The sequence below is a fragment of the Phyllobates terribilis genome, unplaced genomic scaffold, assembly GCF_046119375.1.
Source record: "Phyllobates terribilis strain yellow unplaced genomic scaffold, ASM4611937v1 Scaffold_9__5_contigs__length_417890890, whole genome shotgun sequence".
Taxonomy (NCBI): Eukaryota; Metazoa; Chordata; class Amphibia; order Anura; family Dendrobatidae; genus Phyllobates; species Phyllobates terribilis.
Genome location: NW_027362769.1, coordinates 413677588 through 413699890, shown reverse-complemented (window position 1 = coordinate 413699890; position 22303 = coordinate 413677588). Strand labels below are relative to the sequence as shown.

Below are 22303 nucleotides of genomic sequence, written 5' to 3'. Positions count from 1 at the left end.
CACACTATAGAGCTCTGTACTGTAAGACCGGTCACACTATAGAAGTCTGTACTGTAAGACCGGTCACACTATAGAGCTGTGTACTGTAAGAGCGGTCACACTATAGAGCTCTGTACTGTAAGAGCGGTCACACTATAGAGCTGTGTACTGTAAGAGCGGTCACACTATAGAGCTCTGTACTGTAAGAGAGGTCACACTATAGAGCTGTGTACTGTAAGAGCGGTCACACTATAGAGCTCTGTACTGTAAGAGCGGTCACAATACAGAGCTGTGTACTGTAAGAGCGGTCACACTATAGAGCTCTGTACTGTAAGAGCGGTCACACTATAGAGCTCTGTACTGTAAGAGCGGTCACACTATAGGGCTCTGTACTGTAAGAGCGGTCACACTATAGAGCTCTGTACTGTAAGAGCGGTCACACTATAGAGCTATGTACTGTAAGAGCGGTCACACTATAGAGCTCTGTACTGTAAGAGCGGTCACACTATAGAGCTTAGTACTGTAAAAGCGGTCACACTATAGAGCTATGTACTGTAAGAGCGGTCACACTATAGAGCTGTGTACTCTAAGAGCGGTCACACTATAGAGCTCTGTACTGTAAGAGCGGTCACACTATAGAGCTCTGCACTGTAAGAGCGGTCACACTATAGAGCTCTGCACTGTAAGAGCGGTCACACTATAGAGCTCTGTACTGTAAGAGCGGTCACACTATAGAGCTCTGTACTGTAAGAGCGGTCACACTATAGAGCTGTGTACTGTAAGAGCGGTCACACTATAGAGCTCTGTACTGTAAGAGCGGTCACACTATAGAGCTGTGTACTGTAAGAGCGGTCACACTATAGAGCTCTGTACTGTAAGAGCGGTCACACTATAGAGCTCTGCACTGTAAGAGCGGTCACACTATAGAGCTATGTACTGTAAGAGCGGTCACACTATAGAGCTTTGTACTGTAAGAGCGATCACACTATAGAGCCGTGTACTGTAAGAGCGGTCACACTATAGACCTCTGTACTGTAAGAGCGGTCACACTATAGAGCTTTGTACTGTAAAAGCGGTCACACTATAGAGCTCTGTAGTGTAAGAGCGGTCACACTAAAGAGCTCTGTAGTGTAAGAGCGGTCACACTGTGGAGCTCTGTACTGTAAGAGCGGTCACACTATAGAGCTCTGTACTGTAAGAGCGGTCACACTATGGAGCTCTGTTCTGTAAGAGCGGTCACACTATGGAGCTCTGTACTGTAAGAGCGGTCACACTATAGAGCTGTGTACTGTAAGAGCGGTCACACTATAGAGCTCTGTACTGTAAGAGCGGTCACACTATAGAGCTCTGTACTGTAAGAGCGGTCACACTATAGAGCTCTGTACTGTAAGAGCGGTCAAACTATAGAGCCCTGTACTGTAAGAGCGGTCACACTATAGAGCTGTGTACTGTAAGAGCGGTCACACTATAGAGCCCTGTACTGTAAGAGCGGTCAAACTATAGAGCCCTGTACTGTAAGAGCGGTCACACTATAGAGCTGTGTACTGTAAGAGCAGTCACACTATAGAGCTGTGTACTGTAAGAGCGGTCACACTATAGAGCCCTGTACTGTAAGAGCGGTCAAACTATAGAGCCCTGTACTGTAAGAGCGGTCACACTATAGAGCCCTGTACTGTAAGAACGGTCACACTATAGAGCTGTGTACTGTAAGAGCGGTCACACTATAGAGCTGTGTACTGTAAAAGCGGTCACACTATAGAGCTCTGTAGTGTATGAGCGGTCACACTATAGAGCCCTGTACTGTAAGAGCGGTCAAACTATAGAGCCCTGTATTGTAAGAACGGTCACACTATAGAGCTGTGTACTGTAAGAGCGGTCACACTATAGAGCTATGTACTGTAAGAGCGGTCACACTATAGAGCTGTGTACTGTAAGAGCGGTCACACTATAGAGCCGTGTACTGTAAGAGCGGTCACACTATAGACCTCTGTACTGTAAGAGCGGTCACACTATAGAGCTTTGTACTGTAAAAGCGGTCACACTATAGAGCTCTGTAGTGTAAGAGCGGTCACACTAAAGAGCTCTGTAGTGTAAGAGCGGTCACACTGTCGAGCTCTGTACTGTAAGAGCGGTCACACTATAGAGCTCTGTACTGTAAGAGCGGTCACACTATGGAGCTCTGTACTGTAAGAGCGGTCACACTATAGAGCTCTGTACTGTAAGAGCGGTCACACTATAGAGCTGTGTACTGTAAGAGCGGTCACACTATAGAGCTCTGTACTGTAAGAGCGGTCACACTATAGAGCTGTGCACTGTAAGAGCGGTCACAGTATAGAGCTCTGTACTGTAAGAGCGGTCACACTATAGAGCTCTGCACTGTAAGAGCGGTCACACTATAGAGCTATGTACTGTAAGAGCGGTCACACTATAGAGCTGTGTACTGTAAGAGCGGTCACACTATAGAGCCGTGTACTGTAAGAGCGGTCACACTATAGACCTCTGTACTGTAAGAGCGGTCACACTATAGAGCTTTGTACTGTAAAAGCGGTCACACTATAGAGCTATGTACTGTAAGAGCGGTCACACTATAGAGCTGTGTACTGTAAGAGCGGTCACACTATAGAGCTCTGTACTGTAAGAGCGGTCACACTATAGAGCTCTGCACTGTAAGAGTGGTCACACTATAGAGCTCTGCACTGTAAGAGCGATCACACTATAGAGCTCTGTACGGTAAGACCGGTCACACTATAGAGCTCTGTACTGTAAGACCGGTCACACTATAGAGCTCTGCACTGTAAGAGCGGTCACACTATAGAGCTATGTACTGTAAGAGCGGTCACACTATAGAGCTGTGTACTGTAAGAGTGGTCACACTATAGAGCTGTGTACTGTAAGAGCGGTCACACTATAGAGCCGTGTTCTGTAAGAGCGGTCACACTATGGACCTCTGTACTGTAAGAGCGGTCACAATATAGAGCTTTGTAATGTAAAAGCGGTCACACTATAGAGCTCTGTAGTGTAAGAGCGGTCACACTAAAGAGCTCTGTAGTGTAAGAGCGGTCACACTGTGGAGCTCTGTACTGTAAGAGCGGTCACACTATAGAGCTCTGTACTGTAAGAGCGGTCACACTATGGAGCTCTGTACTGTAAGAGCGGTCACACTATGGAGCTCTGTACTGTAAGAGCGGTCACACTATAGAGCTCTGTACTGTAACAGCGGTCACACTATAGAGCTGTGTACTGTAACAGCGGTCACACTATAGAGCTCTGTACTGTAAGAGCGGTCACACTATAGAGCTGTGTACTGTAAGAGCGGTCACACTATAGAGCTCTGTACTGTAAGAGCGGTCACACTATAGAGCTCTGCACTGTAAGAGCGGTCACACTATAGAGCTCTGTACTGTAAGAGCGGTCACACTATAGAGCTGTGTACTGTAACAGCGGTCACACTATAGAGCTCTGTACTGTAAGAGCGGTCACACTATAGAGCTCTGTACTGTAAGAGCGGTCACACTATAGAGCTCTGCACTGTAAGAGCGGTCACACTATAGAGCTGTGTACTGTAAGAGCGGTCACACTATAGAGCTGTGTACTGTAAGACCGGTCACACTATAGAGCTCTGCACTGTAAGAGCGGTCACACTATAGAGCTATGTACTGTAAGAGCGGTCACACTATAGAGCTGTGTACTGTAAGAGCGGTCACACTATAGAGCTGTGTACTGTAAGAGCGGTCACACTATAGAGCCGTGTTCTGTAAGAGCGGTCACACTATAGACCTCTGTACTGTAAGAGCGGTCACAATATAGAGCTTTGTAATGTAAAAGCGGTCACACTATAGAGCTCTGTAGTGTAAGAGCGGTCACACTAAAGAGCTCTGTAGTGTAAGAGCGGTCACACTGTGGAGCTCTGTACTGTAAGAGCGGTCACACTATAGAGCTCTGTACTGTAAGAGCGGTCACACTATAGAGCTGTGTACTGTAACAGCGGTCACACTATAGAGCTCTGTACTGTAAGAGCGGTCACACTATAGAGCTCTGTACTGTAAGAGCGGTCACACTATAGAGCTCTGCACTGTAAGAGCGGTCACACTATAGAGCTGTGTACTGTAAGAGCGGTCACACTATAGAGCTGTGTACTGTAAGAGCGGTCACACTATAGAGCTCTGTACTGTAAGAGCCGTCACACTATAGACCTCTGTACTGTAAGAGCGGTCACACTATAGAGCTCTGTACTGTAAGAGCGGTCACACTATGCAGCTCTGTACTGTAAGAGCGGTCACACTATAGAGCTCTGTACTGTAAGAGCGGTCACACTATAGAGCTGTGTACTGTAAGAGCGGTCACACTATAGAGCTCTGTACTGTAAGAGCGGTCACACTATAGAGCTGTGTACTGTAAGAGCGGTCACACTATAGAGCTCTGTACTGTAAGAGCGGTCACACTATAGAGCTCTGCACTGTAAGAGCGGTCACACTATAGAGCTATGTACTGTAAGTGCGGTCACACTATAGAGCTGTGTACTGTAACAGCGGTCACACTATAGAGCTCTGTACTGTAAGAGCGGTCACACTATAGACCTCTGTACTGTAAGAGCGGTCACACTATAGACCTCTGTACTGTAAGAGCGGTCACACTATAGACCTCTGTTCTGTAAGAGCGGTCACACTATAGACCTCTGTTCTGTAAGAGCGGTCACACTATAGAGCTGTGTACTGTAAGAGCGGTCACACTATAGAGCTCTGTACTGTAAGAGCGGTCACACTATAGACCTCTGTTCTGTAAGAGCGGTCACACTATAGAGCTTTGTACTGTAAAAGCGGTCACACTATAGAGCTATGTACTGTAAGAGCGGTCACACTATAGAGCTCTGTACTGTAAGAGCGGTCATACTATAGAGCTCTGCACTGTAAGAGCGGTCACACTATAGAGCTTTGCACTGTAAGAGCGGTCACACTATAGAGCTCTGTACTGTAAGAGCGGTCACACTATAGAGCTGTGTACTGTAAGAGCGGTCACACTATAGAGCTCTGTACTGTTAGAGCGGTCACACTATAGAGCTGTGTACTGTAAGAGCGGTCACACTATAGAGCTCTGTACTGTAAGAGCGGTCACACTATAGAGCTCTGCACTGTAAGAGCGGTCACACTATAGAGCTATGTACTGTAAGAGCGGTCACACTATAGAGCTGTGTACTGTAAGAGCGGTCACACTATAGAGCTCTGTACTGTAAGAGCGGTCACACTATAGAGCTCTGCACTGTAAGAGCGGTCACACTATAGAGCTATGTACTGTAAGAGCGGTCACACTATAGAGCAGTGTACTGTAAGAGCGGTCACACTATAGAGACGTGTACTGTAAGAGCGGTCACACTATAGAGCTGTGTACTGTAAGAGCGGTCACACTATAGAGCTCTGTACTGTAAGAGCGGTCACACTATAGAGCTCTGTACTGTAAGAGCGGTCACACTATAGAGCTCTGCACTGTAAGAGCGGTCACACTATAGAGCTATGTACTGTAAGAGCGGTCACACTATAGAGCTGTGTACTGTAAGAGCGGTCACACTATAGAGACGTGTACTGTAAGAGCGGTCACACTCTAGACCTCTGTACTGTAAGAGCGGTCACACTATAGAGCTTTGTACTGTAAAAGCGGTCACACTATAGAGCTCTGTAGTGTAAGAGCGGTCACACTAAAGAGCTCTGTAGTGTAAGAGCGGTCACACTGTGGAGCTCTGTACTGTAAGAGCGGTCACACTATAGAGCTCTGTACTGTAAGAGCGGTCACACTATAGAGCTCTGTACTGTAAGAGCGGTCACACTATGGAGCTCTGTACTGTAAGAGCGGTCACACTATAGAGCTGTGTACTGTAAGAGCGGTCACACTATAGAGCTCTGTACTGTAAGAGCGGTCACACTATAGAGCCCTGTACTGTAAGAGCGGTCACACTATAGAGCTGTGTACTGTAAGAGCGGTCACACTATAGAGCTGTGTACTGTAAGAGCGGTCACACTATAGAGCCCTGTACTGTAAGAGCGGTCAAACTATAGAGCCCTGTACTGTAAGAGCGGTCACACTATAGAGCTGTGTACTGTAAGAGCGGTCACACTATAGAGCTGTGTACTGTAAGAGCGGTCACACTATAGAGCCCTGTACTGTAAGAGCGGTCAAACTATAGAGCCTTGTACTGTAAGAGCGGTCACACTATAGAGCCCTGTACTGTAAGAACGGTCACACTATAGAGCTGTGTACTGTAAGAGCGGTCACACTATAGAGCTGTGTACTGTAAAAGCGGTCACACTATAGAGCTCTGTACTGTAAGAGCGGTCACACTAAAGAGCTCTGTAGTGTAAGAGCGGTCACACTGTGGAGCTCTGTACTGTAAGAGCGGTCACACTATAGAGCTCTGTACTGTAAGAGCGGTCACACTATAGAGCTCTGTACTGTAAGAGCGGTCACACTATAGAGCTGTGTACTGTAAGAGCGGTCACACTATAGAGCTGTGTACTGTAAGAGCGGTCACACTATAGAGCCGTGTACTGTAAGAGCGGTCACACTATAGAGCTCTGTACTGTAAGAGCCGTCACACTATAGACCTCTGTACTGTAAGAGCGGTCACACTATAGAGCTTTGTACTGTAAAAGCGGTCACACTAAAGAGCTCTGTACTGTAAGAGCGGTCACACTATGGAGCTCTGTACTGTAAGAGCGGTCACACTATGGAGCTGTGTACTGTAACAGCGGTCACACTATAGAGCTGTGTACTGTAAGAGCGGTCACACTATAGAGCCCTGTACTGTAAGAGCGGTCACACTATAGAGCTGTGTACTGTAAGAGCAGTCACACTATAGAGCTGTGTACTGTAAGAGCGGTCACACTATAGAGCCCTGTACTGTAAGAAAGGTCACACTATAGAGCTGTGTACTGTAAGAGCGGTCACACTATAGACCTTTGTACTGTAAAAGCGGTCACACTATAGAGCTCTGTAGTGTAAGAGCGGTCACACTAAAGAGCTCTGTAGTGGAAGAGCGGTCACACTGTGGAGCTCTGTACTGTAAGACCGGTCACACTATAGAGCTCTGTACTGTAAGAGCGGTCACACTATAGAGCTATGTACTGTAAGAGCGGTCACACTATAGAGCTATGTACTGTAAGAGCGGTCACACTATAGAGCTGTGTACTGTAAGAGCGGTCACACTATAGAGCCGTGTACTGTAAGAGCGGTCACACTATAGACCTCTGTACTGTAAGAGCGGTCACACTATAGAGCTTTGTACTGTAAAAGCGGTCACACTAAAGAGCTCTGTAGTGTAAGAGCGGTCACACTGTGGAGCTCTGTACTGTAAGAGCGGTCACACTATAGAGCTCTGTACTGTAAGAGCGGTCACACTATAGAGCTCTGTACTGTAAGAGCGGTCACACTATGGAGCTCTGTACTGTAAGAGCGTTCACACTATAGAGCTCTGTACTGTAAGAGCGGTCACACTATAGAGCTGTGTACTGTAAGAGCGGTCACACTATAGAGCTCTGTACTGTAAGAGCGGTCACACTATAGAGCTCTGTACTGTAAGAGCGGTCACACTATAGAGCTCTGTACTGTAAGAGCGGTCAAACTATAGAGCCCTGTACTGTAAGAGCGGTCACACTATAGAGCTGTGTACTGTAAGAGCGGTCACACTATAGAGCTGTGTACTGTAAGAGCAGTCACACTATAGAGCTGTGTACTGTAAGAGCGGTCACACTATAGAGCTGTGTACTGTAAGAGCGGTCACACTATAGAGCTGTGTACTGTAAGAGCGTTCACACTATAGAGCTGTGTACTGTAAGAGCGGTCACAGTATAGAGCTCTGTACTGTAAGAGCGGTCACACTATAGAGCTGTGTACTGTAAGAGCGGTCACACTATAGAGCTGTGTACTGTAAGAGCGGTCACACTATAGAGCTCTGTACTGTAAGAGCGGTCAGACTATAGAGCTCTGTACTGTAAGAGCGGTCACACTATAGAGCTCTGTACTGTAAGAGCGGTCACACTATAGAGCTCTGTACTGTAAGAGCGGTCACACTATAGAGCTGTGTACTGTAAGAGCGGTCACACTATAGAGCTGTGTACTGTAAGAGCGGTCACACTATAGAGCTGTGTACTGTAAGAACGGTCACACTATAGAGCTCTGTACTGTAAAAGCGGTCACACTATAGAGCTCTGTACTGTAAGAGCGGTCACACTATGGAGCTCTGTACTGTAAGAGCGGTCACACTATAGAGCTGTGTACTGTAAGAGCGGTCACACTATAGAGCTGTGTACTGTAAGAGCGGTCACACTATAGAGCTATGTACTGTAAGAGCGGTCACACTATAGAGCTGTGTACTGTAAGAACGGTCACACTATAGAGCTCTGTACTGTAAGAGCGGTCACACTATGGAGCTCTGTACTGTAAGAGCGGTCACACTATAGAGCTGTGTACTGTAAGAGCGGTCACACTATAGAGCTGTGTACTGTAAGAGCGGTCACACTATAGAGCTGTGTACTGTAAGAGCGGTCACACTATAGAGCTGTGTACTGTAAGAGCGGTCACACTATAGAGCTGTGTACTGTAAGAGCGGTCACACTATAGAGCTCTGTACTGTAAGAGCGGTCAGACTATAGAGCTCTGTACTGTAAGAGCGGTCACACTATAGAGCTGTGTACTGTAAGAGCGGTCACACTATAGAGCTGTGTACTGTAAGAGCGGTCACAGTATAGAGCTCTGTACTGTAAGAGCGGTCACACTATAGAGCTGTGTACTGTAAGAGCGGTCACACTATAGAGCTGTGTACTGTAAGAGCGGTCACACTATAGAGCTGTGTACTGTAAGAACGGTCACACTATAGAGCTGTGTACTGTAAGAGCGGTCACACTATAGAGCTCTGTACTGTAAGAGCGGTCACACTATAGAGCTCTGTACTGTAAGAGCGGTCACACTATAGAGCTCTGTACTGTAAGAGCGGTCACACTATAGAGCTCTGTACTGTAAGACCGGTCACACTATAGAAGTCTGTACTGTAAGACCGGTCACACTATAGAGCTCTGTACTGTAAGAGCGGTCACACTATAGAGCTCTGTACTGTAAGAGAGGTCACACTATAGAGCTGTGTACTGTAAGAGCGGTCACACTATAGAGCTCTGTACTGTAAGAGCGGTCACAATATAGAGCTGTGTACTGTAAGAGCGGTCACACTATAGAGCTCTGTACTGTAAGAGCGGTCACACTATAGAGCTCTGTACTGTAAGAGCGGTCACACTATAGGGCTCTGTACTGTAAGAGCGGTCACACTATAGAGCTCTGTACTGTAAGAGCGGTCACACTATAGAGCTCTGTACTGTAAGAGCGGTCACACTATAGAGCTATGTACTGTAAGAGCGGTCACACTATAGAGCTCTGTACTGTAAGAGCGGTCACACTATAGAGCTTAGTACTGTAAAAGCGGTCACACTATAGAGCTATGTACTGTAAGAGCGGTCACACTATAGAGCTGTGTACTCTAAGAGCGGTCACACTATAGAGCTCTGTACTGTAAGAGCGGTCACACTATAGAGCTCTGCACTGTAAGAGCGGTCACACTATAGAGCTCTGCACTGTAAGAGCGGTCACACTATAGAGCTCTGTACTGTAAGAGCGGTCACACTATAGAGCTCTGTACTGTAAGAGCGGTCACACTATAGAGCTCTGTACTGTAAGAGCGGTCACACTATAGAGCTGTGTACTGTAAGAGCGGTCACACTATAGAGCTCTGTACTGTAAGAGCGGTCACACTATAGAGCTCTGCACTGTAAGAGCGGTCACACTATAGAGCTATGTACTGTAAGAGCGGTCACACTATAGAGCTTTGTACTGTAAGAGCGATCACACTATAGAGCCGTGTACTGTAAGAGCGGTCACACTATAGACCTCTGTACTGTAAGAGCGGTCACACTATAGAGCTTTGTACTGTAAAAGCGGTCACACTATAGAGCTCTGTAGTGTAAGAGCGGTCACACTAAAGAGCTCTGTAGTGTAAGAGCGGTCACACTGTGGAGCTCTGTACTGTAAGAGCGGTCACACTATAGAGCTCTGTACTGTAAGAGCGGTCACACTATGGAGCTCTGTTCTGTAAGAGCGGTCACACTATGGAGCTCTGTACTGTAAGAGCGGTCACACTATAGAGCTGTGTACTGTAAGAGCGGTCACACTATAGAGCTCTGTACTGTAAGAGCGGTCACACTATAGAGCTCTGTACTGTAAGAGCGGTCACACTATAGAGCTCTGTACTGTAAGAGCGGTCACACTATAGAGCTCTGTACTGTAAGAGCGGTCAAACTATAGAGCCCTGTACTGTAAGAGCGGTCACACTATAGAGCTGTGTACTGTAAGAGCGGTCACACTATAGAGCCCTGTACTGTAAGAGCAGTCAAACTATAGAGCCCTGTACTGTAAGAGCAGTCACACTATAGAGCTGTGTACTGTAAGAGCAGTCACACTATAGAGCTGTGTACTGTAAGAGCGGTCACACTATAGAGCTCTGTACTGTAAGAGCGGTCACACTATAGAGCTCTGTACTGTAAGAACGGTCACACTATAGAGCTGTGTACTGTAAGAGCGGTCACACTATAGAGCTGTGTACTGTAAAAGCGGTCACACTATAGAGCTCTGTAGTGTATGAGCGGTCACACTATAGAGCCCTGTACTGTAAGAGCGGTCAAACTATAGAGCCCTGTACTGTAAGAGCGGTCAAACTATAGAGCCCTGTACTGTAAGAGCGGTCACACTATAGAGCCCTGTACTGTAAGAACGGTCACACTATAGAGCTGTGTACTGTAAGAGCGGTCACACTATAGAGCTGTGTACTGTAAAAGCGGTCACACTATAGAGCTCTGTAGTGTATGAGCGGTCACACTATAGAGCCCTGTACTGTAAGAGCGGTCAAACTATAGAGCCCTGTACTGTAAGAGCGGTCACACTATAGAGCTGTGTACTGTAAGAGCGGTCACACTATAGAGCTATGTACTGTAAGAGCGGTCACACTATAGAGCTGTGTACTGTAAGAGCGGTCACACTATAGAGCCGTGTACTGTAAGAGCGGTCACACTATAGACCTCTGTACTGTAAGAGCGGTCACACTATAGAGCTTTGTACTGTAAAAGCGGTCACACTATAGAGCTCTGTAGTGTAAGAGCGGTCACACTAAAGAGCTCTGTAGTGTAAGAGCGGTCACACTGTGGAGCTCTGTACTGTAAGAGCGGTCACACTATAGAGCTCTGTACTGTAAGAGCGGTCACACTATGGAGCTCTGTACTGTAAGAGCGGTCACACTATGGAGCTCTGTACTGTAAGAGCGGTCACACTATAGAGCTCTGTACTGTAAGAGCGGTCACACTATAGAGCTGTGCACTGTAAGAGCGCTCACACTATAGAGCTCTGTACTGTAAGAGCGGTCACACTATAGAGCTCTGCACTGTAAGAGCGGTCACACTATAGAGCTATGTACTGTAAGAGCGGTCACACTATAGAGCCGTGTACTGTAAGAGCGGTCACACTATAGACCTCTGTACTGTAAGAGCGGTCACACTATAGAGCTTTGTACTGTAAAAGCGGTCACACTATAGAGCTATGTACTGTAAGAGCGGTCACACTATAGAGCTGTGTACTGTAAGAGCGGTCACACTATAGAGCTCTGTACTGTAAGAGCGGTCACACTATAGAGCTCTGCACTGTAAGAGCGGTCACACTATAGAGCTCTGCACTGTAAGAGCGATCACACTATAGAGCTCTGTACTGTAAGAGCGTTCACACTATAGAGCTCTGTACTGTAAGAGCGGTCACACTATAGAGCTGTGTACTGTAAGAGCGGTCACACTATAGAGCTCTGTACTGTAAGGGCGGTCACACTATAGAGCTCTGTACTGTAAGAGCGGTCACACTATAGAGCTCTGCACTGTAAGAGCGGTCACACTGTAGAGCTATGTACTGTAAGAGCGGTCACACTATAGAGCTGTGTACTGTAAGAGCGGTCACACTATAGAGCTTTGTACTGTAAAAGCGGTCACACTATAGAGCTCTGTAGTGTAAGAGCGGTCACACTAAAGAGCTCTCTAGTGTAAGAGCGGTCACACTGTGGAGCTCTGTACTGTAAGAGCGGTCACACTATAGAGCTCTGTACTGTAATAGCGGTCACACTATGGAGCTCTGTACTGTAAGAGCGGTCACACTATGGAGCTCTGTACTGTAAGAGCGGTCACACTATAGAGCTGTGTACTGTAAGAGCGGTCACACTATAGAGCTCTGTACTGTAAGAGCGGTCACACTATAGAGCTGTGTACTGTAAGAGCGGTCACACTATAGAGCTCTGTACTGTAAGAGCGGTCAAACTATAGAGCCCTGTACTGTAAGAGCGGTCACACTATAGAGCCGTGTACTGTAAGAGCGGTCACACTATCGAGCTGTGTACTGTAAGAGCGGTCACACTATAGAGCCCTGTACTGTAAGAGCGGTCACACTATAGAGCTCTGTACTGTAAGAGCGGTCAAACTATAGAGCCCTGTACTGTAAGAGCGGTCACACTATAGAGCTGTGTACTGTAAGAGCGGTCACACTATAGAGCCCTGTACTGTAAGAGCGGTCAAACTATAGAGCCCTGTACTGTAAGAGCGGTCACACTATAGAGCCCTGTACTGTAAGAACGGTCACACTATAGAGCTGTGTACTGTAAGAGCGGTCACACTATAGAGCTGTGTACTGTAAAAGCGGTCACACTATAGAGCTCTGTAGTGTAAGAGCGGTCACACTAAAGAGCTCTGTAGTGTAAGAGCGGTCACACTATAGAGCTGTGTACTGTAAAAGCGGTCACACTATAGAGCTCTGTACTGTAAGACCGGTCACACTATAGAGCTCTGTACTGTAAGAGCGGTCACACTATAGAGCTATGTACTGTAAGAGCGGTCACACTATAGAGCTATGTACTGTAAGAGCGGTCACACTATAGAGCTATGTACTGTAAGAGCGGTCACACTATAGAGCTGTGTACTGTAAGAGCGGTCACACTATAGATCTCTGTACTGTAAGAGCGGTCACACTATAGAGCTTTGTACTGTAAAAGCGGTCACACTAAAGAGCTCTGTAGTGTAAGAGCGGTCACACTGTGGAGCTCTGTACTGTAAGAGCGGTCACACTATAGAGCTCTGTACTGTAAGAGCGGTCACACTATGGAGCTCTGTACTGTAAGAGCGGTCACACTATGGAGCTCTGTACTGTAAGAGCGGTCACACTATGGAGCTCTGTACTGTAAGAGCGGTCACACTATAGAGCTCTGTACTGTAAGAGCGGTCACACTATAGAGCTGTGTACTGTAAGAGCGGTCACACTATAGAGCTCTGTACTGTAAGAGCGGTCACACTATAGAGCTCTGTACTGTAAGAGCGGTCACACTATAGAGCTCTGTACTGTAAGAGCGTTCAAACTATAGAGCCCTGTACTGTAAGAGCGGTCACACTATAGAGCTGTGTACTGTAAGAACGGTCACACTATAGAGCTGTGTACTGTAAGAGCGGTCACACTATAGAGCTGTGTACTGTAAGAGCGGTCACACTATAGAGCCCTGTACTGTAAGAGCGGTCAAACTATAGAGCCCTGTACTGTAAGAGCGGTCACACTATAGAGCTGTGTACTGTAAGAGCGGTCACACTATAGAGCTGTGTGCTGTAAGAGCGGTCACACTATAGAGCCCTGTACTGTAAGAGCGGTCAAACTATAGAGCCCTGTACTGTAAGAGCGGTCACACTATAGAGCTGTGTACTGTAAGAGCGGTCACACTATAGAGCTGTGTACTGTAAGAGCGGTCACACTATAGAGCTGTGTACTGTAATAGCGGTCACACTATAGAGCTGTGTACTGTAAGAGCAGTCACACTATAGAGCTGTGTACTGTAAGAGCAGTCACACTATAGAGCTCTGTACTGTAAGAGCGGTCACACTATAGAGCTCTGTACTGTTAGAGCGGTCACACTATAGACCTCTGTACTGTAAGAGCGGTCACACTATAGACCTCTGTACTGTAAGAGCGGTCACACTATAGACCTCTGTACTGTAAGAGCGGTTACACTATAGAGCTCTGTACTGTAAGAGCGGTCACACTATAGAGCTCTGTACTGTAAGAGCGGTCACAATATAGAGCTCTGTACTGTAAGAGCGGTCACACTATAGAGCTCTGTACTGTAAGAGCAGTCACACTATAGAGCTCTGTACTGTAAGAGCGGTCACACTATAGAGCTGTGTACTGTAAGAGCGGTCACACTATAAAGGTCTGTACTGTAAGAGCTGTCACACTATAGAGCTGTGTACTGTAAGAGCGGTCACACTATAGAGCTGTGTACTGTAAGAGCGGTCACACTATAGAGCTGTGTACTGTAAGAGCGGTCACACTATAGAGCTGTGTACTGTAAGAGCGGTCACACTATAGAGCTCTATACTGTAAGAGCGGTCACACTATAGAGCTCTGTACTGTAAGAGCAGTCACACTATAGAGCTCTGTACTATAAGAGCGGTCACACTGTGGAGGTCTGTAGTGTAAGAGCGGTCACACTGTGGAGGTCTGTAGTGTAAGAGCGGTCACACTGTGGAGTGCACATATTTCTGCCGCTCGGCCGGTGACCATATTTCCAGGTGAGATCAATTCTCCAATTTTTCATACAGCGAGCATTAAAATGGTCTATAATTGCAGTCCGACCTAAAGAGACCCCAACGTCCCAGCACAAATCCCACATCAAAAGGGTCACAGGCAGAAGGAGTATCTGCTCAAACATGTCGAGACCCCAAGGCAGAAACCAGATGTAGGCAGAGGAACAAGGAGAGATTAGATACATGAGTAACCCATTCATGACCGATACCGCAAATCACACACCTGGCGTAGAAAGCTCCGACATAACACGAACCACAATTCCCAGAACCAACGCCAGCATCTTCTTCAATGTAAAGAGATCGCAGAGATGAGGTCAGCAAGGAGGAATGTCCAGAAAAAGATTGACCTGGGGTGTAAACCCCCTTAGTGGAGAAACCCTGGGTATGGAGAGTGCTAACGAGAGACTCCTGGTGCGGAGACTCACTGGTGAGAGACCCCTGGTGCAGAGACTGCTCGCTTCTTTGTGAGTCAGTGGCTCATGCAGGATCTCTTATACCATGAGCAGCAGCTGCAGGCGACTCATGTCTGTACCCGTCCTCTGCACCTGTAGGAAGTTGTCTCACCTCTACCTGCAGGCGGGGGTCTCTGTGTGTCAGCTGCTGTCTCTAAAACTGACTAGATTATTCCTATTGTACTGCAAATATACATTAATACAGAGAAATGTATGTGCCCCTGACATCCACCTCCAGAGACTTCTCTGTCCTCCATCTTTAGACATCAATATTGTGTTCAGAATCAGCCAATCACATTTCTACTTACATAGTAGTCAGCGCTCGGCCGCCGTCATTTACAGTGATTCTGAATAGCCCCAGAGAAAGGGTCGTTGCTCTAGGAGGATTTTCATTATATTTTCTGGTTGTAAACAGTTGACAACACAGCAAAGGATCTCACGGTTTAAAGTTATCAGTCAGGAGAAGGTACAGAAACATTTCCCAGGTATCAGATCTACCATGCACACTGTGAAGACGTCACAAGAAGGGGCTGACAACCGGCACAACAATGACATTACCTAGAGTTGGACGTACCTTAGAAATTGATGAAAAGACAAGAAGAAAATTGGAGGCTCCAAGAGGCCGACAGCAACATTAAACAGCTGCAGGAATTTCTGGTCAGTCCTGGCTGTGTCCTGCACGTGACCACAATCTACCATATTCTTCAAATGTCCGGCCTGTGGGGGAAGAGAGACATGACAGAAGAAGTATCTTACTAAGAAAAACATCCAGGTCCAGCTTTGTTCTGCCAAAGCCTCCAGCAATTTTGACAAAACATGTGGGGAACGTGTTCTGTCTGATGAGACTGAGGGAGAACTTTGTGGGCATAATTCTAAAAGGTGCAAAGCTGACACCGCACATTATCAGATCACCATCCCCACAGTGAGGCATGGTGAAGGCAGCATTGTGCTCTGGGGCTTTAGTCAAGGGGATGGGGATTATGAACACTTCCAAATATCAGGAAATTTTACATCACAACCTTCAGGCCTCTGCTAAAAAGGAGGAGGATGGATTTCACCTTTCAGCAGAAAATGACCCTAACCAACCTCCAAATCATCAAATAATGGCTTCTCTAGAAGAAGATGGAAGTTCTGGAAACGCTGAGATCATACCGGATCCCAAGTAACTGTTACGTCTGTCAGAGGCTACCGGCTCAGAAAGGCCTGACCTCGGACAGACTTGGCACAAGCCCATCTGTCTGGCAGATTCCAGAGAATCTTGTTTAATTGTGTCTGTTAACTATGGTCAGTGTGTCCAATTTCCAATAGCGCACACCATTTATTTTTAAAGATTCCAGAGAAACCCAACCACTCTTTCACCCCTGTACAGGGATCTGGTCTTACAACTGGATCCAGTGTATTACTTCCATGTAAGGGCTGCCATACAGAAGTGTGAACCAGAAGAAGGAATGGTTGTCAAGCAAGGTCTAAGCCGAAAAGACACGTCAAGAACAAAATCAGGAGACAAGCGGGTGGCCAAAATACAAGCTGGAGTCAAAACACGGGAAATAGAACAGGACCGCAGGAGCCAAGACAGAAAGCCTAGTAGTTACTGATGAGCGAGCATACTCACAAGATGCTCGGAGCTCGCCGACTACTTCCGGGTTGCTCGGGCGGAAGTTCGGGTCCCCTCCCTGCATGTTTGGCACTCTTTACAGAGCCAATGAACATGCAGGGATTGCCTGCCACTCACTGTAATGCTGCAGCCATGTTGGTTGTGGCATTACAGTGATTGGCTGGCCGCACAGCGTCATCAGGTGTATATCAGACCTGGCACCGCCATGCTCATCACAGTCACTCCGGATCAGACAGTGTAGGGAGAGCTGCTGCTGAGATAGGGAGAGATTCGCTTGTTTCTAGTTAGTGCAGGTGTACAGACTATATTAGAGACACATATCCATCTCAACTAACAGTCCTTCTGAGGACTAATCCATCTCAACAAACAGTCCTTCTGAGGACTAATCCATCTGCAGAGATATCAGTTAGGTAGTGTATATAGGCAGGTAGTGTATATAGGCAGGCAGGGTATATAGCAGACTGCAGTGCATATAGGACAAGAGGCTCCATTCCAGTTCTGCCTTCTGCTGCTGTTAGATATTTCTAGACAAAGGCCCAGGTCTCAGGGGTCAGGAATAATTTTTTTGGGATCTTAATCCTTATTATTTGCTTAAAAAGCAATCCAGAGAACACCGTTTTTCTGCGCCATTTGCTTGTTGGCACTGCAGAATACAGCCAGGTCCTTTCCATATGACAGCGATAAAAATCCAGCTATTTAAAACTGTGGTTTGTCCGTCACATGGATCACATATAATTGCGCTGAAAATACTGCCATTTCTGGCCTTCATTCAAATTTTTTTTCAGTGTGTCAGCAAAGTTTTTGACACCGGTTTGCTGTTCAAAATAGTTACTTACAGGCCAGGTATTTAATACTGTGGTTTGTCCGTCACACGGATCACATATACTTCACTCCAAATCCAGCCATTTGTAATGAGCGTGGAAGATATTGTCCTCCATTTAAAATGGGCAAGGCACGTGGGCAAGGGACGGGTGACTGGACGTGATGGTGATGGTGCATGCAGAGGCCGAGGCCGTGGGCAAGCTGAAATTGTGCCACAACAAACACCCACATCTTGTCCCTCGCCCTTCCTGTCCCAATTCCTAGGGGACCGCAGCACACCACAATTGAACCCAGAGCAGTGTCAAAAGGTTGGTTGGATAGCGGATAATGCTTCCAGTCACTTAGCCACCACCTTGTCTTCCACACGGTCAAGTCTCAGTAGCCGTGAATCTGGACCGCATATTCCTCACCCTGATCCTCCTTCCTCCCACCATGCCAAGTACCCAGAGACAACTGATCCGACACTTGAACACTCTGAAGAGCTGTTCACTTTTCCATTTATAGATTCGGGCCTCTCGCCGGGTCCACTTGAAGCGGGGCAAGAGGAGATCGCATGTAGCGATGCCCAAATATTTGAGCAGCCACGGTCACACGAAGGCAACGGTGGGAAAGTGTTACAAGAGGTGGACGATGATGAGACACAATTGCCAGAAAGTCAGGAGGAGGACCAGGGTGCGGAAGTGCAAGACGAGGTGGTGGATGATATAGTAACTGACCCAACCTGGCAGGAGGACATGCAGAGCGAAGAGAGCAGCACACAGGGGAAGGGAGGCAGAGTACCCCAACAGGCAGGAAGAAGCAGTGTGGTGGCCACAGACAGAAGGCAGGCAACCGTTCCCCGTAACATCAACACGAAGGAAGTTGCCAGTACAACTGTTAGGTCTTCCAGAGTCTGGTTGTTTTTTAAAGACTCAGCCTATAACCACAAAAAGGCCATTTGCACCACCTGCCAGGCCAGCATCAGCAGGGGTGACAAAACTACCAGCCTGACCACCACCAGCATGATCAGGCACATGGCAGCAAAGCACCCGACTTTGTGGGCCGAACCCCAGGGTCCAGGAACAGTGTCTGCAGGTGGCACCACTGCTTCTTCCGCTGTTGTGCATGCAAGCCAATCCCCTGTCCATGGTGCATGCGAAGATGCCTCCTGCCCTGCACCTGTCATTGCACACTCTCAAGTAGCAGCATCAGGAAGCACGTCCATGTCCTTGTCCCAGCGCAGCGTTCAGTTGTCCATACCCCAATCCTTGGAAACCAAAGTGCAAATATGCAGCCAATGCCGCACAGGCCCCACTACTAAATTCCCACATTTCACGACTGCTTGCGCTTAACATGTTGCCTTTTAGGCTCGTGGAGACAGAAGCATTCCGCAACCTGATGGCGGAGGCCGTCCCTCGGTACTCGGTCCCCAGCCGCCACTATTTTCCCCGGTGTGCCGTCCCCGCATTACACAAGCACTTGTCCCAAAACATTAGCCGTGCTCTCAACAACGCAGTAACCAGTAAAGTCCACCTAACCACGGACACGTGGACAAGTGCTTGTGGGCAGGGACGGTACAACTCGCTGACGGCACACTGGGTTAACATAGTGGAAGCCGGGACCCAGTCGGACCTTGGGACGGACCATGTCCTCCCGACGCCAAGGACTAGGGCCCTAGTTCAATCAATCTACAGCTCCTGCATCTCATCTTCCTCAGCCTCCTCCTCCTCTTCAGTCTCCATGTCCGAAATGACCACATCAGTCACAAGCTATAAGTACTGCAGCACTGCCTCGGCCAAGCGGCAACAGGCTGTGCTGAAGCTAATATGCTTAGGTGACAAACCGCACAATGCTGAAGAGTTGTGGACAGCTCTGAAAGAGCAGGCAGATCTGTGGCTCACATCGCTGAACCTACAGCCAGGCATGGTCGTGTGTGACAATGGCCGGAACCTGGTGGCGGCTCTGAGGAGAGGCGAGCTCACACATGTACCATGCCTGGCCCATGTGCTTAACCTCGTGGTTCAGAGGTTTCTCAAAACCTACCCAGAGCTGCCGGATCTGCTTGTTAAAGTACGCCGCCTGTGTGCCCATTTTAGAAAGTCGGCTACAGCTTCCGCCGCCCTTGCAGTGTTTCAGCAGCGTTTGCAGCTTCCGGCTCACAGACTGGTGTGTGATGTCCCCACGTGTTGGAACTCTACACTGCAGATGTTGGGAAGGATTTGTGAGCAGAAGAGGGCAGTTGTTGACTACCAGCATCAACAAGGCCGTCGGTATTCAGTTTAGACTCCACACATAAGACCTCAGGAGTGGACATGGATGTCAGACATATGTACCATCCTCCAAAACTTTGAGGATTCCACCAAGATGGTGAGCGGCGATGACGCCATAATTAGCGTCACCATCCCGCTTCTCTGTCTTCTGAAACGCTCTCTGCTCTCAATCAAAGAGGATGCATTGCAGGCAGAGCACGATGAGCAAGGAACCATACAGGGTGATTACTCACAGCCGAGCTTCATCTCATCCCAACGTGGACTGGGTGACAATGAGGAGGAGGAGGAGGAAGGACCGGAGTTAGTTTCATGCGCTATAGACGGTACTACCTGCACAACTGTCGTACAGTCTGTTCAGTGTGGATGGCCTGAGGACAGAGAGGAGGAGGAGAGCATGGTCAGTCGTCCTCTTGGTGAGGACACGGAAGTCTTGCCTGTTAGTAGTCTGGCACGCATGGCTGAGTTTATATTACGCTGCCTTTCCCATGACCCTCGCGTTCTCAAAATTTTGGGTGTAAGTCATTACTGGTTGGTGACACTTCTAGACCCACGCTACAAGGAGATGCTGAGGGAGTACATTGCCGACCGTACCAACGTCCTCCATGCCTTATAATTATTGGGTATCCAAGCTGGATACGTGGAATGAACAGGCTCTCTACACCTTGGATGTCCTGGCCTGCCGACAGCGTTTTATCAGAGTGGGTATATATATATATATATATATATATATATATATATATATATATATATATATATATATATATATATATATATATATATATATATATACACACACACACATATATACGTATATATATATATATATACACACACACATATATACATACATACATACACACACACACACACACACACACAAACACAGTACAGACCAAAAGTTTGGACACACCTTCTCATTTAAAGATTTTTCTGTATTTTCATGTCTTTGAAAATTGTCCATTCACACTGAAGGCATCAAAACTATGAATTACCACATGTGGAATTATATACTTAACAAAAAAGTGTGAAACAACTGAAAATATGTCTTATATTCTAGGTTCTTCACAGTAGCCACCTTTTGCTTTGATGACTGCTTTGCGCACTCTTGGCATTCTCTTGATGAGCTTCAAGAGGTAGTCACCAGAAATGGTTTTCACTTCACAGGTGTGCCCTGTCAGGTTTAATAAGTGGGATTTCTTGCCTTATAAATGGGGTTGGGACCATCAGTTGTGTTGTGCAGAAGTCTGGTGGATACACAGCTGATAGTCCTACTGAATAGACTGTTAGAATTTGTATTATGGCAAGAAAAAAGCAGCCAAGTAAAGAAAAACGAGTGGCCATCATTACTTTAAGAAATGAAGGTCAGTCAGTGCGAAAAATTGGGAAATCTTTGAAAGTGTCCCCAAGGGCAGTTGCAAAAACCATCAAGCGCTACATAGAAACTGGCTCACATGAGGACCGCCCCAGGAAAGGAAGACCAAGAGTCACCTCTGCTTCTGAGGATAAGTTTATCCGAGTCACCAGCCTCAGAAATCGCAGGTTAACAGCAGCTCAGATTAGAGACCAGGTCAATGCCACACAGAGTTCTAGCAGCAGACACATCTCTACAACAACTGTTAAGGGGAGACTTTGTGCAGCAGGCCTTCATGGTAAAATAGCTGCTAGGAAACCACTGCTAAGGACAGGCAACAAGCAGAAGAGACTTGTTTGGGCTAAAGAACACAAGGAATGGACATTAGACCAGTGGAAATCTGTGCTTTGGTCTGAAGAGTCCAAATTTGAGATCTTTGGTACCAACCACCGTGTCTTTGTGTGACGCAGAAAAGGTGAATGGATGGACTCTACATGCCTGGTTCCCACCGTGAAGCATGGAGGAGGAGGTGTGATGGTGTGGGGGTGCTTTGCTGGTGACACTGTTGGGGATTTATTCAAAATTGAAGGCATACTGAACCAGCATGGCTACCACAGCATCTTGCAGCGGCATGCTATTCCATCCGGTTTGCGTTTAGTTGGACCATCATTTATTTTCAACAGGACAATGACCCCAAACACACCTCCAGGCTGTGTAAGGGCTATTTGACCAAGAAGGAGAGTGATGGGGGGCTACGCCAGATGACCTGGCCTCCACAGTCACCAGACCTGAACCCAATCGAGATGGTTTGGGGTGAGCTGGACCGCAGAGTGAAGGCAAAAGGCTAAGCATCTCTGGGAACTCCTTCAAGATTGTTGGAAAACCATTTCCGGTGACTACCTCTTGAAGCTCATCAAGAGAATGCCAAGAGTGTGCAAAGCAGTCATCAAAGCAAAAGGGGGCTACTGTGAAGACCCTAGAATATAAGACATATTTTCAGTTGTTTCACACTTTTTTGGTAAGTATATAATTCCACATGTGGTAATTCATAGTTTTGATGCCTTCAGTGTGAATGTACAATTTTCATAGTCATGAAAATACAGAAAAATCTTTAAATGAGAAGGTGTGTCCAAACTTTTGGTCTGTACTAATAT

General features: G+C 47.1%; 1 protein-coding gene across 1 annotated transcript in view; it reads right to left on the bottom strand.

The window, feature by feature from the left end:
- KREMEN2 (kringle containing transmembrane protein 2) overlaps nt 1-15146 on the bottom strand; it is a 54454-nt gene extending 39308 nt beyond the window's left edge. Inside the window, exon 1 of the mRNA XM_073649034.1 lies at nt 14884-15146. Within this exon, the coding sequence (XP_073505135.1) occupies nt 14884-14941 (58 nt within the window). The 5' untranslated portion in view covers nt 14942-15146. The remainder of the gene's footprint in view (nt 1-14883) is intronic.
- Between the last annotated feature and the right edge of the window lie 7157 nt (nt 15147-22303).